At 46.9% G+C, this 14,817-nt stretch overlaps 6 protein-coding genes across 6 annotated transcripts in view; 1 reads left to right on the forward strand and 5 right to left on the reverse strand.

The window, feature by feature from the left end:
- YPT7 (Ypt7p) overlaps positions 1 to 1,203 on the forward strand; it is a 2,268-nt gene extending 1,065 nt beyond the window's left edge. Inside the window, exon 2 of the mRNA XM_018858401.1 lies at positions 550 to 1,203. Within this exon, the coding sequence (XP_018711212.1) occupies positions 550 to 748 (199 nt within the window). The 3' untranslated portion in view covers positions 749 to 1,203. The remainder of the gene's footprint in view (positions 1 to 549) is intronic.
- Positions 1,204 to 4,357: 3,154 nt separating this feature from the next.
- Positions 4,358 to 5,187, reverse strand: MIA40 (Mia40p). The gene has a single exon (XM_018856107.1). The coding sequence runs from the start codon at positions 5,121 to 5,123 to the stop codon at positions 4,401 to 4,403; it is 723 nt and encodes a 240-aa protein (XP_018711213.1). The 5' UTR covers positions 5,124 to 5,187; the 3' UTR covers positions 4,358 to 4,400.
- Positions 5,188 to 8,876: 3,689 nt separating this feature from the next.
- METBIDRAFT_28223 (uncharacterized protein) lies at positions 8,877 to 9,107 on the reverse strand (the record flags this gene model as incomplete). Its single annotated transcript, XM_018855350.1, has 1 exon — positions 8,877 to 9,107. A coding segment is annotated over one exon (231 nt), but the record flags the coding sequence as incomplete, so codon positions are not given.
- A 226-nt stretch (positions 9,108 to 9,333) lies between these two features.
- On the reverse strand, positions 9,334 to 9,971 carry METBIDRAFT_203192 (uncharacterized protein). Its single transcript, XM_018854957.1, has one exon. It carries the CDS (start codon positions 9,809 to 9,811, stop codon positions 9,485 to 9,487), a length of 327 nt encoding a protein of 108 aa, XP_018711215.1. The 5' UTR covers positions 9,812 to 9,971; the 3' UTR covers positions 9,334 to 9,484.
- On the reverse strand, positions 9,972 to 12,567 carry METBIDRAFT_203224 (mRNA splicing protein). Its single transcript, XM_018854958.1, has 2 exons — positions 10,738 to 12,567; positions 9,972 to 10,362 (listed from the first exon to the last, which is right to left on the reverse strand). The coding sequence occupies exons 1-2, from the start codon at positions 12,280 to 12,282 to the stop codon at positions 10,132 to 10,134; spliced, it is 1,776 nt and encodes a 591-aa protein (XP_018711216.1). The 5' UTR covers positions 12,283 to 12,567; the 3' UTR covers positions 9,972 to 10,131.
- A 579-nt stretch (positions 12,568 to 13,146) lies between these two features.
- On the reverse strand, positions 13,147 to 14,592 carry METBIDRAFT_43806 (autophagy-related protein 17; the record flags this gene model as incomplete). Its single annotated transcript, XM_018857700.1, has 1 exon — positions 13,147 to 14,592. The coding sequence occupies one exon, from the start codon at positions 14,590 to 14,592 to the stop codon at positions 13,147 to 13,149; it is 1,446 nt and encodes a 481-aa protein (XP_018711217.1).
- Positions 14,593 to 14,817: the final 225 nt, after the last annotated feature.

The following is a 14,817-nucleotide window of genomic DNA, read 5'->3' on the forward strand; positions in this document are numbered from 1 at the left end:
CATGGTTTCTATGAGCTTCATGGTTTCTATGAGCTTCATGGTCTCTATGAGCTTCATGGTTTCTATGAGCTTCATGGTCTCTATGAGCTTCATGGTTTCTATGAGCTTCATGGTTTCTATGAGCTCTATGGTCTCTATGAGCTCTATGGTCTTGATGAGCTTCATGAGATTTATGAGCTTTCATGATCTTCAGGATGTTTATGGATCTTTATAAGCTTCATGGGTCCTTATGATTTTATGGTCTTTATGAGCTTTATAGTCTATATGAGCTTCATGGTTTCTATGAGCTTTATGGTCTTTATGAGCTCCATGGTATATATGAGCTTTATGGTATATATGAGCTTTATGATCTCTATGAGCTTCACGGACCTATATGAGCTCTATGGTCCCTATGATCTTCATGGTCTTTAGGAGCTTTATGGCTCTTGATGAGATTTATAAGCTCTTTGGATCTTCATACGCTTTATGGGTATTTACGAGCTTTATGGATGTTGATGAGCTATATGGTCTCAATGAGCTCTATGGTCTTGATGAGCTCTATGGTCTTGATGGGCTTCATGAGATTTGTGAGCTCTATGGTCTTTATGAGCTTTGTGGTCTTGATGAGCTTTATGGTCTTGATGAGCTTCATGAGATTTGTGAGCTTTATGGTCTCTATGAGCTTCATGGTTTCTATGAGCTTTCTGGTCTCCATGAGCTTTATGGTCTGTATGAGCTTTATGGTCTCTATGAGTTCTATGGCTTTTGATGAGCTCTATGGGCCCTTCATGGTCTTTATGAGCTTTATGGGTCTTCAAAGCTTGATGGATCTTTATAAGGTCTTTGGATCTTCATGGGTTTTGTGGATCTCTATGAGTTTTATGGTCTTTATGAACTTCATGAGATCTATGAACTCAATAGGTCTTTATAAGTTTCATGTATATTTATGAGCTTTATGGGCCTTTATGAGTTATGAGCTTCATGAGGCTTATGAGCTCTATGGGTCTTTATAAGCTCTTCGAATCTTTATAAGCTTTTTGGTCTTTATGTGTTTCATGAGATTAAGCTCTTTGGATCTTTATAAGCTTCATGGGAGTTGTGGATATTTGTAGAAGGCCCCTGATGAAGTTCTTAAGGTTTAGTGCGGATCTCAAGTAGTGGGCTGATAGTCGGGCGAAGAAAATGTTCGATGGTTCGAAGAATTTCACAAATCTATGGATGTTTCTATGCTTCATGAAGCTTGTGACTTGATGAATTGCAATGGCCTTTTGATGTAAATACAGAGTCACGGGGAACTACCGCTGGTTCGTGTGAATGTTATAGATTGAAATAGCGCTTTTAGTGGTACCGCGGCATATGGTTTAAAGCTAGAAAAGACAGTTTCCAAACAGCTCCAAATATTTGAACGTTTCTAAAAGCCTCAGATTTTGCATGTCTCTGTTAGATGTACGTTGGTTCTTGATGGAACGAAAGAGTCTTTCAGAATCAGTACTATTAGTAAAATGTAGTGGAGCAGCGGTTCATGATGCTAGATGTTCTGAGATCGCCTTATCACATAGATCTTCTATGCGACTTGAAAATCTTGCATGATAAGGCTTGCATCCGAAAACGACTTGGAAGAGACTGCAAAATTGATTCCGGGTCAGTAAGAGTTGCAGAGTTGAAGTTTCTAAGCATGATTCTTCGTTGATTTCTGAATCTTTTGCGATAGTGAGGTGTGGGGTACCTGTTGATTTTGTTGAGCTGGTTGTCGGAGCATAGCTGGGAGGTTTATCATGCAAGGTTTTAAGCCACTGTATACTTCCGTTTCGCAACTTATGGCAATAGCCACAAGTTTTTCACAAGCAAGTTCAAGAGGCCCACGTGGATCTAATACACAAAGGACAGATTCTTCCCAATAATCATGGCAGTCCTTCAGCCGAATGATTTTCAAGTACAAAGACTGTAGTATTTGAAGCTCAACTGCCACGCAAGACCCAGAGGTAGGGCAAACGATGGACAACATAAGCCATACTAGCGAATCAAAGAGTCATGAATCGAGGCTGAAATGACCTCCCATAAAGGAACAATACCAACCAGTGACCCCTGAGTACCTGCCCAGCAAACGCTTTTACTCTAGCGATGGCGACCAATCTCCTAGGACTCCCCGTCCGCTTGAAGACGCTTGTTGGATGTAGGAAAATATAAGTTTTGGGGAATCAAGTGAGACCCAGATTTCTTCTTTTCTCTTGCATCTGTACTATACCTCTTGTGGTTGCGTGCAAGTTTCAACTCGTTTTCCTCCAATAATTGAAATGACGAAGATGCCGGTGGAGTTGATGAATCCTGGCTTTGTTGGGCTGGAGTTGAATTCTCTGCCTGCTTCTTTGACACGTTACGCCACAGGCGCATTCGTAAGCCATATCTACAACTGCGAAACATCCAAATACTGGTGGCAAGAGCTAAGATTTGCCAAATCCATGAGTTTGAACGCAATGTTGGCCCCGGCCGAGAACTCTTTGGAGAAAGTGCCGGGTCGCAAAGTTGGATCCTTCAGTCCGCTACTACCATCTGAGTTGAAGCGACTCCTCCAGGAGACTTATCCTAGAAGTTGATGACGTGAAATCCAATAAACAGATACGGGCCAAGAGGACCGTCCAGGCCATGACTAACGGAAAGGGACGGGCTGAGTTTCGACACTTGGTACGTGGCTGGGATATGTTTAAAGGTTTTATATATATATTGCTTATATAGTTTTGCTCCTTAAATCAGATGAATCTACCAAAACACGTATATACAATTCAAAAGTAGGAGGACAGTAGATCATGGCCACCATCAGGCAATCATAATAGACCTTTGGGCCTTTTGGAGACACCTCAAGTAAAAGCAACATTTGGATTTTTATGCCAACAGAATGCTCATTAGAACCAAAAGGCCGACTCCTCAAGCTGTTTCGATTAGTAATTCAAGAATAATGATAAACAACTGAGCCTGTGGAAGCCTCTTTCCAGAACCATGTACCTCAACTCATGGAAAAATCCAAAATGGCGAACCTTTAAGCCTAGAAGTATTAATGGGCTCTTGGCGAGCATCAATCTCACATATTGGTATTCTGCCAAAGAGTATTGTTGGACCCTCGGCCCGAACGATGTTTCATCCCACAAAATGGTATGCTAACGCAAGAAAATGCACTTTATTCTATACTATGGAATGTTATACTGAAGTCTGAGGTTCTTATGCTGGTTATCAAAGAGATTTAATACTTGAAAATCACATTCCGGTTGAGAAAATAGCATGATTCACTACACCACTCTTCAAGCAGGCATTGAATATCATTTCAATTAATGTTTTCTAATAAAATTGTATGCCGCTTGAAAAGAGAGAGACTGTGTTGGCATCTTCCAGACTACTTTCCTCGTATCTGACTTGAAAAGGGCTTCTGATATACACAATACAAGAGTGAACAATAGACAGTGAACCGTTCTACTATGCGTAATACAACCAAATTCTTGTCTGTTTGGAAACTATTTAGATCTGTGATGGCAGAGCATATGACGGGTTTGTCAATCTCTGTCTATGAGAAGATTCCTGGACTCAAACCAAATTATATTTTCATTAATGTTGTGTCTTAGTTTCCTGAAAAGCTTTGGTTCCATTTAGAACTTTATTGAGCGGGACTCCTCGAAGCATCTAAGTATTTGAAGTGAGGCATGATTCCAGAACCGCCGAAATGTCTTGGCTCATAAACTTTTGAGCCCGAAGGAGATCAGAAGGTCCCTTATAAACGTACTTGTACTGAGTTTGATTTCTCAATGAACAATCTTTGGAAACATCGACACGTGTTGCTCACTGATTTGAAAGCGTGTTCAGAAAATAGATCGGGAAGTCCTTCAAGTGGGTGATGATATATTAGAAGCTGATAGTAAAGGTGTCCAGTCCAGTGATGTTAAGTCAAGTCAAGTTCAACCCACCAAAAGGTAATCTTATTATTAATAATAGGATGATTGATATATATACAGGTATCTGGTGAATAGATTACTTGCCAATTAATTGTACATAGAATTCGGATCCCTGAATATTCTGACGATTGCAAGAATAGATGGTATTTATGATTCAGAATAAAAGGTCGAGCAGAAGTAAAACAAAGATCTGATCTAGATGTACCTAAACAGACATGTGCCGGGCCCAGCTTCCTCAAAACAATTACCACACTAAGCTCCGAATTGCCCAGCATCTCACGAAACTGATAATTCAAGTCCCTACCTTGAGAACCATGCCCTTGGTCTCATAGAACAGTCTACCAAAACAATGAAAAAAGACCGAGGGCCCCTCTCCCTTTTATATACAAGTCGTGCATTCACATTCTTGGGTATTTACAGATGGGCTCGTCGGGCCCCCGGCCGGCTCCACCAGGCTTCCTCCAGGCTTCCTCCAGGCTTCCTCTAGGCCACCTTGGAAACGTCCTCCGTGGCCGGCATGTCCGGAGACGCGGTTTCAAGCGCATGGTCCTTGGCCGCAGCATCGGCGGCAGGCTGCTCCGAATCCTGGCGCTCGGTCTCGGTGGAGGGCACTGGCTCGTCGTCCTCGTACAACTCCTCCTTGTAGTGCTCCGGGTGCTGTCTGAAACAGGTCCTCATGGCCTCGAACTTGCCGATACAGTCAATGCCCTTGGGCTCGGTCTCCGAGTAGACGAAACAGGCAAACGCGGCCTTGAACTCCTCGCCGCAGGGCCCGTCCGCCATGCCTCCCAAGCAGGGGCAGTCCCAGTTGATCTCGCCCGTTTCCGGGTTGAAAGCCGCGGCCTGGGACCCGCCGTTGTCGGCGCCGGGCTCGGCGCCGGTCGCGTCCGCCGCGATTTCCTGCGCCTCGGTGGCGTTCACCGGCGCCGCCAACTCCTCGCCCTGGGCCTCGGAGAACCCGGTCAATTCAAACGCGGTTTTCTCGCGCTCCGCCTCGTTCTCCGCGAGCACCTGCTCCGCCACGAGCCGCTCCGTGTCCGTGTCGTTGTGCACGGCGTTTGCCGAGACGAAAACAGACGAAAATAGCACGGCCAACCCGGCAGAGGCAGCGAGGCCCGTTCGAGGCACTGCACGCGGCTGTCTGGCCGTGGAAAAGGCGCGGGCGGCGTGATGGCGCACCGAGGCTCTGAGCACGGGTCTGAACATTTTTTTTGGGGTGTTTTCGGGGTGTTTTCGGGTGTTTTGGGGGTGTTTTGCGGTGTTCCCAGCGTGTTCCAGAGGAGTAGAAATGCTGGGAGCCGGGGCCGATCTCAGGCAAGGAAGAGCGCCCGGTGCAGTCACGTGACGCGCGGTGGGCCGCCGCCGCCGCGCAGCTGACTAAGCTGGGCCAATCATCAGGGCCAGGGCGTTGCGGGATTTCGAGGGGCATGGTTTGTGGCCACCGGGTTGGAAATTGGCGGGTTCGGGCGGCCGGGCTTGAAGTGGTGTTGTGGAGTAGGGTGCAGGCTGCATAGAGGGGTGTGGGGACAGAGGGCCGGATGGAGTGGGGTGAGGTGTTGCAAATGAGAAATTAATTAGAGGCTGGAAGAGAGCGCGATGGAGTCGGGTGAAGTGTTGTAAAGAATGTTCTGAGAAGTATGAGAGTGCTGGAAGAGAGTATATTATAATGAAGAAGATACAGTCAAAGAAATGTCTAGATGTATGAGAGTCCTGAAAGAGAGCAGGATGGAGTAGGGTGAAGTATTGCAAGGAAATGAGAAATAATTAGAGTGTGGGGAGAGCACGGAGAGAGTGTGTACGTATTGGCAAGTGGGGAATCTCCAGAAAAATATAAGAATATTAGTAGGAAAGCAAAATATAAAGAAGAAAATAAGGAATTGCAAAGAAATGTGTAGATTTATGAGAGTTCTGGTAGGAAAGCAGAATGGAGTGGAGGGTGGAGTAAGAATAATTAGAGTGCTGGGAAGAGGCAGATGGAGTAGAGAGAGTGTAAGTATTGGCAAGTGGGGAATATCCAAAAAAAAAAATATAAGAGTTCCGGAAAAGAGCAGAATAGAACAGAGGGTGAAGTGTTGCAAGGAAATGAAAATATATTTAGAGTGCTGGAAGAAAAGCGAGAATGTAGTAGAAGAAGGTGAAGTATTGCAAAAAATGAGAAATTAATTAGAGTGCTGGAAGAGAGCAGGATGGAGTAGAGAAAGTGTAAGTATTGGCAAATCAGGAATACCCGAAAAAAGAAAAGAGTTCTGGATAGAGAGCAGAACTTAGTAGAAGAAGGTAAAGTATTGTAAAGAAATGTCTACATTCGGAAGAGCGCTAGAAGGGGAGCCGGATGTAGTAGAAGAGGCGAAGTATTGCAAAGAAATGAAAAAAATCATGGTGCTGGAAATAGAGCACGATGCAGTAGAAACAGGGTAATTATTGGCAATATCCAATATAAGAATTCTGGAAGAGAGCCGAATGAAATAGAAAAAGGTAGGGTATTGCAAAGAAATGTCTAGATTTCTGAAAGAGAGCGAGAATATTAGGAGTGTCAATAATTGCAATGAAATATATCTACAAACAAATAAGAGTGCTGGAAGAGAGCAGCGTGGGCAAAGAAGCTAATCATAATTGGCGTTAGTTCAGTGGATGTATTCTAGAGCCATTCAATATCAAGACAACGGTATTACCATGCCTGGGGTCTGCGAGTAAACACCGCCCATCCTCGCATAGCTCCAGACTCGGATGAATATGAGTCTTTTCCACCAACGTTTGAGTATTCCTGATCCAGGGCTTTTTCGGATTTGGGCCGCTTATGTTCGGGTTGGGTTCGGCTCGTATTAACTTGAGTGACTCTATGACGTGCATTGGGTGGGGTACAGTAGGCTGGTGTACTGCTGGCCTTTCAATACGGGGTGGGTCGGTGGTTTTTTGGAAAGAACGCGCTAAGTAGAGTGTGTTTTGACAAAGAGTCTAAACAGATACGGTTCTGAGTATATCGTAGCCAGAAGATGCAAGGGTGTTGTAGAAATTCTAGCATTAAAAAAGACACTAGTGTTTGAGAATGTATCAATCAAGAGTCTAGGAAGGATGTAGAGTATTGGCAAAGATAACGTTGCATGGTAGACTGCAAAAATCTATATCGACTGCAAAAAATGTAGTTTTGCGACGATTCTCAAATAATGTTGGCAGTGTCTGCAAAGAACCTGGAGTATAGAATAAAGAATACCACAAACAACTTACCGCACTTCCCCAACATAGTCTGCTTTGACTTGAAAGCACAATACATTGACAATTCCTACTATGATCTCCTTTGTTCTCATACTTGATATCCATAGTCTCAAAACGCCGTTTAAGTTACGCGTATAAGAGATATGCATCCGCATGATCCAACAGGGTCTGTTTCGACTTCACATCTAAATGACCCCGCCAGCATCGCGCATATTGTCAAGAGCATTAGCTCGCTTTTTATTCTCACTACTCTTTAAATAATCTGCCACATCCACAAGATCCAACATGTCCTATCATGATTTACCAGTTTCAAGACACGCTTGAAATCACATTCACCGTATAACTGTCATATTCACGACACCCTCCAAACAAGCTCACTATATTTGCAGGATTCAATATTGTCTATCCTGACTACCTAGAATAAGAAGTTACTTTTAGCATGAATCGTGTACAGTGATATTTTCATAACATTAGAAATCACTTCTTTCCCCTCTTCACCTACTCATGTTAAGCCCAATAAATCCGCATGCAGTGTTTAGAAATACAGAATGTCTTCAAAGAAATATGAACGATGGCAAATAAAGCCAAAATTGTAAGGTGTCAGGAATATTTCTAAGTAGTAAGGATTTTACAAGATCTAATCCTCAAAAATCATATAATGCCTGCGAAGCATATGATTGCAAGATTGTATTTTTAAAAAAACACTCGACAACAATTGCAATAGAGTGCTTCTGTATATATTGCAAATGGTGCACATAGAGCAGGGTCTAGAAATCTAAGAAAAACTCGTCAGAGAACGTATTGTCTGTAAACATTCTCGATTGCAAATAGGTGGCTCCACGGATTGCAAAAAACATCTGCGACCAACCTGGATTTATTGTACAGATGGTAGATACAGAAGAGAATGTAATGTGTCTGTATGTCAGGTAATTTACTTCAAAAAGCTACAAACGTTAGAAATATCGCAAATACTACAAAGATTGTAAAACTCCTAGAAACAAAAATAGCAAAGCCTTCTAAGAAACTGTAAAGATCTAAAGTGTAAAAACGTAATGTCTGCAAAGAACCAAGTATCTGGAAAAAATCATGGAGCCGAAGAGGGTCTGTAAGATAGAATGTCTGCAGAGACTTGAAAGAATTTCAAAAAGCCCAAAGTCTAAAAACATTGGCATCTATACTTCAGAAAGACATAGTGTCTTTGTTGTAGCCGGTGTCTGCAACGATCTCGGGAACGTGGCATAAATGGAGTCGTGAATTATTGCAACAATTGATGCACCGTTGCGGGCATGGGCCAGGGCTTATCGGAGCACCAGTCAAGCCAATACTGGAAAACTGTGAATTACGATGTGCTTCTTGACAGCAAAACCGCTTCATCTCTCGTCTCTCTAATTTGTTTGGTTCTTGCTCGCCAATCGCTCTCTTATCTGTTCTTGCTACTTGTTATGGTCCTCAGTGGAATAGTATTCTCCATGCACTCAATTTTTGCCCACATTCAATAACCAACACTTTTCTCTTCACATTCACCTTTCTTTCCTGCTGTCTCTAATAACTGCACAAGCGCAAATGTTACAAAAGCCCGCCAAAGTTCAGAACTACCCCCAATCAATAAAGCACCCATCCTGTTCATCCTGACATTATTCAACATATACAAAAGTCGCTTCAACATCTCTGCAAAGCAAAATTGTCGTAAAATCCGTTTATTCATTGCTCTCAAAGCATGGTCTATATACACACCGCCGCTCATCTGTCTCTCACGTCCTGGGCCAAATTCCCAACGTCAACAGGCGATTCTTTTACAGGGGCCGTGAGCGAGCTGGCCCAGAACAATGAGCATATAACTATGATAATGGACCCGGCACCCACTCTGCGCACGTATTTTAGAGTGTTCTGCGATGCCAGGGTCTTCTCGTCGCCGATCTGGTCAAGGAGCTTGTTGAAATCTTTGGCCTTACTTTTCACCGAGTACGCTCGATGACTGATGGCGCCGGGCTGCACCAGCCTGGTCACGTGTGTGAGAAGCGATGGTGGGAGTTTCAATGTTGATCTGAACATTCTGAAGATGAATTGAGGATCACGGCACTCGCTTAACAGTGTGGAGAAGTCGCGCACAATATGAGGTCGCCGCCGCTGCGCATTGGACCAGCCAGACACCGTCACGTGAACTGTCACGTGATGAATAGTGGCCTGGCATGGCTTGTGGACGGGACCAGCCCAGAGCTATTGATACTTTGTGCTGCTCCCATTCTTTTTCTTTCGATAGGTCAAAAAAAGAGAATAGTTGGATTCCAGGTCCCTCAGTTGTGGCATGACTGGTCGTTCTTCCGCACCATATTTTGGTCCCTCATACACTGTAATTAGATAGTCGTTTCCGTTTCTGGGCCCGAGGGCATGAACTTGAACTTTTGAGTTCTTGCATGCTGATGGAAGAGCAAGCGCACAGCCCAGCTAAACTTTCGATAACTGCGTACAAAGTGGTGCTCGACAGGACGCCGCCCAATAAGCCTGAAACTCAATTGTTGTTTTGTTCGACCAAAAAGACTTTCGTGACTCACAAATTCTGCCTTCACAACACCAGACTTCTTGTGTCTGTATGTTGAAGAAGCGAAAATGTTTTGTATGGTTATCTTTGCCAGGCCGAATGCTGCCGGTTGAGCATTTGAAACGGGGCCGAGCGTAGCCATGGGAACCTATGTCTCAGTTTCCCATAAATCTGATCATCAAGATTAAAGCTTGGTACCGATCAAATTGCTAGCAATATCACTCTGCTGTCCTTAGAAACATGCATATAGCTATTATTTGGAAAGATTCCAAGAGAACGCCTTGTGCAAGAAGGGGCGAGGTAATAAAATGAGCTTCTTCCAGATCCCGAGATATTTTTTGCTTAAAAAACCTTGTGGGTTTTCTAAATCATACGAGCATGGCTACAATTCTGTATTAAGAACGCCTGTGTCTTTTTCTCTCTCGAAAATAAAACTCCTTCCATTGAGTGAGGCAATGTCACCTACAAGCAATTATTTCCAAAGAACTCGTGTGCATCAACTGGATTAAATTCAGCCGACTCGCGCACCCAAAGCACATCATTTGATATGAAACATGAGTACTTCTTTCCATCAGGGAAAACAAGTTCACAAATTTCATTCATACTCGAATTCCGGCGACCTGTCACCTGAAAAAGCACATTGTGTTGTAGGCAAATTTGTTGAATGACATCTTTAAATGTCACGAGTAGATCCTGCTTGGCAATGGAATATACGCTCGGCGATTGGTCTTTTTTGTCACCAAGGATGAGACTTTCAAGCTCATGGATGGTAAGGCTGTCCAGATTATAGGTTGGCAATTGCATGTTGGGCTGCTTTTTTTCACTCACGCACCAGATTAGTTCGATAAACACATTCGTGTACCAGAGCAACAACTCCCTCACATCGGTATATTTGCTGCTCAACGAAGCGAATTTTTGCTGCCAAGTTTGAAACAAGGGGACTGGATTCTCTTTATCTCTCAAAATATTCATCAAGTGCTTCACCATAGTGTTGAGCACGGTAAACAGCATAATAATCTCCAGCTGTATCGGTGATAGGAGTTGAAAAGAATGTTGAAACTCCAACACAAGTTCCAAAATATCACATGTGTTACTCGTCTGGCTTTGGCAAAAGTGCAACAAGTCTAAAATCACTTGATTTCTCAAATCATGTGCTTTTTTAGCGTGATATTGAGCAATAAGAACAACGCCAGTCGAAAAAAAGTGCTCAAGAATAGGTTTCATTTCCTGGTCGTAGTGGTCCCAGCTCCAAACGTAATCATGTGTCTTAGCCATTTCTAGCCAACAGCGAGAAAGATGAGCCTCGTATTTCATGGCAACAGCTTCCACGATTTGACGGCGTTGAGCGTCATCCCAGTCAAAGTCAGAAAGATCCTCCAATATCGTGCTCTCAAAACCCGTCTTTAGATCCCAGCTCTCTACAGTCTTCAATAAGGAGGGCATAACAAAGTCAACGAGTCCAATTTGCTCAAGGAGCGGGGAGTTGATTATCACAGGTGAGTCTAACCAAAACTTAAAATCGTGCGCCGAGATATTCGAGTTATCAGAGTTTTCTTTGAGAAGCTGCAAAATAAGCGCATCCCAACTATTGAGAGCCGAGGACGCATGCTCTGTTTCTAAACTTCTGAAAAGCACAGCCCATGTCAGCAACTGCTCAAGCAGGTGCGCGTCATTTGAAGAGAATAATTCTGCCACCTGAGTCTTTGCGTATGCAACAAAGATATTTTGTACCTCTGGAACAGAACGGAGAGGATCTTTTGTAAGTTCTGTTAGCAAAGCATGTGTGTCCGAGATACTCTCACGCAGAATGCTGAGCTTGCTGATTAAAGTCTCCAAAGTGGATTTCTCGAGAATCTCGGCTTCTAGCGAGCGAGCATTGTGATCGAGTTCCAATTGCACACCTCGGATTTTCAGATCAAGAAGCGCCACCTCTGTGCTGATCTGTGAGAGTCTTGTGTGTGCCTTTTCCAACTCCAAGGCATCCCGGTTTGCGTCTGCATTGTCGGAAAGCTCCTTGTAGCGAAGTGGAACAGTCACACCCGCTCGTTCGAGAGAATCAATGACGGAAAAGAGGTCATATGTGGGCTTGGAAAAAGCAACTGTTCCTTCCCCGTGACCACTGTCGTCATCGGAGCTCACCATTTGCTTTGCTCCACTGATTTTCTCGCGGATCCCTCCGACGCCTAGCCCTTGGGGTCGTAGTTTGGTTTCGATGGGCACAGCAATGCCGTTTTGTTTGGACCCTAGTCCCTTTCCCTCCTGGTAGCCCATACCCATCAACAACTTGGCACCAATTCCATACTGGCTGACCATGGAGCTCTCTTTTTTATGCCGTGGGCTGCGCTGATAAGGCATGCCATTACGCTCATGTGCGAGCCGCTCAAATGAGCTTCCCAGATGAAAGCTTGGGATGACGGATTCTTTGTCGCTGGGATTTTCAATGTCTTCGTCATCGTCCTCTTCGAGATCCGAATACTCGTTCGGGATAGACATGCTCATCAGTCCCATTTTCGGGACTGCATCCGCCGGCCTACTGGCACCGGAAGAAGGCCCATCTGTGGAATCCCCCGTGGAGGCTGCAGAAAACAAGACCCCGCTTTTTTTGTGGGACATTTGGGGACATGTGACGTGGTGGAGAAAAACACCTCAAGCCTGATGGGTTGGTGTTGCCTGCACCTGCGCACGTATTCTGATCAGTGCGGCTGGAGGCGCGCGCCAGGCCCCAAATAGGCGGGGGACCAGATCGGATATGTCCCAGAAATTGGTTGCAACCGGGGAGGAAAAAGTGGTTGCAACCGGGGAGGAAAAAGTGGTTGCAGCCGAGGGGGAGAAAGTGGTTGCAGCCGGAAAAAAAAACCGGATATTTCAGAATGACGAGGCTTCTGTAAACATAGCGGGAACGGGGTGTGGCCAATAGATTTGGAGGGTATTCTCGTGAATCGGGTGTTCTTAAGCAGCGCGGCTGGACGAGGCAGAGCATGGAAGGGCATGCATCCTAGAGCATGTGAATCGATGGCTGGGGCCAGAATCATGTAGGGGTTTGGGGAATGTAGGAAGCGATGTTCACTGCGCGTCGACAGCATTGTCACCTTGCACTGCTATTCTGTGCTGAGAACTCTTGTGTTGGTCTGAGAGAGGCAATTCCACCACCGAAGCAGCGAGCAATCAGAGCACTAGGCGAGTCATGTGGTGTCCTCGGCATCCACTAAGCGTTCTTCAAAGGCAGCACAAACTCAACAGTGCGGCAGGAAAGAGAACAAGCACAAGAGTTGTAATGTCCAGGGAAGGCCGCAATGCACATCAGCAGATAAAGCAGCAGAGGCACGCAGAAGCACCAAGTCCGCCACGTGGTGGCCCTCTAGTTGGTCAACTGCAAAATCTGCAACCCCAAGCAGGAGCCCCAATATTGAGCGCGTCCATGTGCCCCGCCAGTCCCCTCGACAGCAGCCCGGAATGCACATAGCAACATCCCAGCGTTCACTTCTCTTGCAGGAGCTGTGTCTCCTTGAGCAAGCGCACAAGGCGGTCCTCGTCGTCCTGCGCAGAGGGCGTCTCCAAGTGGTCCAAGCCTTCGCTGGCCACCTGCGTCACGTGGGGCTGGTCCGCCTCGCCCGGCAAGTAGAAATCGGCCGGGATGAAGTCGCCGTAGCGCCGGAGCCACTCGCGGCGCCGGTCGCGCTCCTCGTTCTCGAACCGGAGGAGCTGCCCGTTGAGATACTCGTCCAAGAGCTTGAAATACTTGCGCGGATACACGAATTTCTCGTAGTGGAGCTCGCTGAGGTACTGCAGCTGGTACACGGAGCAGAAGTGGTGGTAGTGGTCACCGAGCGCCCGCACCATGTGGGCATAGCCCTCCACAGGCGACTCCTTGGAGGGCAGTTTCCCGGCGCTTTCGGCCGGGGCTGCGGGAAGCGAGCTTCGGCTGTACACGGTCTGGCTGTGCACAAGCACAAGAAGAAGCTCGGTGACGTCATTGTCCTGGAAGTCCGAGCACGCCGCCAGAAACACGCGGCACCGGTCGCAGAACGCGGCCAACGGCGGGATTTTCTGTGCGGAGAACGCCGCCGCGCGCCGCCCGTTGTGCAAGATGATGTCGTAGATGGCCCTGATTTCGGCGAGCACGGACGGCAACTCGAGGGTGTCGCCCCGCAACACGTCCAAGTCCACCGGCTCGTCACGTGCGCCGTCGACGCAGCTGGACGCTAGCGTGCACTGGTCGTAGTGCTTGGTGAGCATTTCCAAAAGCGCCGAGAGCTCCAGCCCCAACGCGCTGTTCTCTTTCAAGATCGTGGCCACGAGGGTCTCGGGGCCCTTGTTGAGGGGCACCTCTGCAGACGCGTATTTCACGAGCGGCTTCACGGGAAGCACTTGGGCATCGTAGGCCGCCGCGAGCTGCTTGAAGTCGGCCGTTTTCAGGCCCAAGTTGTCGAGGAGGCCGCTGACCTGTTTTTGTAGAAGGCAACCGACCTTGGCGCAGTTGGAGAGGTAGATGTCGATGTTGGTCTTCAAGCTGCCGATGTCGGCCAGCGCCACAAAGTCGTCGAGGCGGTGCGCGGTCTGCCGGTCGCTGGCGGCGGTTTTCACGAGGAACAGGGGCACCGAGATCCCATGCAAAGTGGCCAAAACCGCGTCCAAGTCCCGGAGCGCCGGCTGCAAAATCCCGCTCACTTTCTTGTCGTGGCCGTCCGTGCACCGGAGCACGTCTGCCTGCACATTCTTGGCTATCTGCACAAGCAGCGCATGCTGCCTCAGCAGCTTTTCAAAAGCGGCAACGGCCTCGGCGATTTTCGCCGGCATTTCGCCGGTCAACGTGTCGCTGGAAGCACCCAAGCTGGCATGTGCCAGGGCCGAGATCTGCCGCGCGGTTTCCAACGTGCGGAACGCCTCCGCGGTCCATCCGGCCACCTGCTCTGTAAGCGCCATTGTTCAGAGCCACAGAGAGAAAAAGAACGGTGATGAGAGCCGTGGCCTAATATCTCGGCTGGTACGTATGGAGCATGGTGGGGCGCGGGGGACCCGGTCACGTGACGGGCGCCGCTGGCGCCCCATTTCGGCGTGGGGCTGTCGTGCATGCTGGGAACAGCATTTCTTATGTTTCTCTGTAGTACGCACCGGGCGCCCACGCCTTGGGCACACCGATGGAAGTGA

This window comes from Metschnikowia bicuspidata (assembly GCF_001664035.1).
Source record: "Metschnikowia bicuspidata var. bicuspidata NRRL YB-4993 chromosome Unknown METBIscaffold_4, whole genome shotgun sequence".
Classification (NCBI taxonomy): Eukaryota; Fungi; Ascomycota; class Pichiomycetes; order Serinales; family Metschnikowiaceae; genus Metschnikowia; species Metschnikowia bicuspidata.

Excerpts from the sequence above, each read along its gene's own strand:
- MIA40 (XM_018856107.1), bottom strand. The coding sequence starts at position 5,123 with ATGTTCAGACCCGTGCTCAGAGCCTCGGTGCGCCATCACGCCGCCCGC.
- METBIDRAFT_203192 (XM_018854957.1), bottom strand. The coding sequence starts at position 9,811 with ATGGCTACGCTCGGCCCCGTTTCAAATGCTCAACCGGCAGCATTCGGC.
- METBIDRAFT_203224 (XM_018854958.1), bottom strand. The coding sequence starts at position 12,282 with ATGTCCCACAAAAAAAGCGGGGTCTTGTTTTCTGCAGCCTCCACGGGG. Across the intron at positions 10,363-10,737 it reads CATGTGATATTTTGGAACTT|GATCTACTCGTGACATTTAA; the intron begins GTGTTGGAGTTT and ends ATTGCCAAGCAG.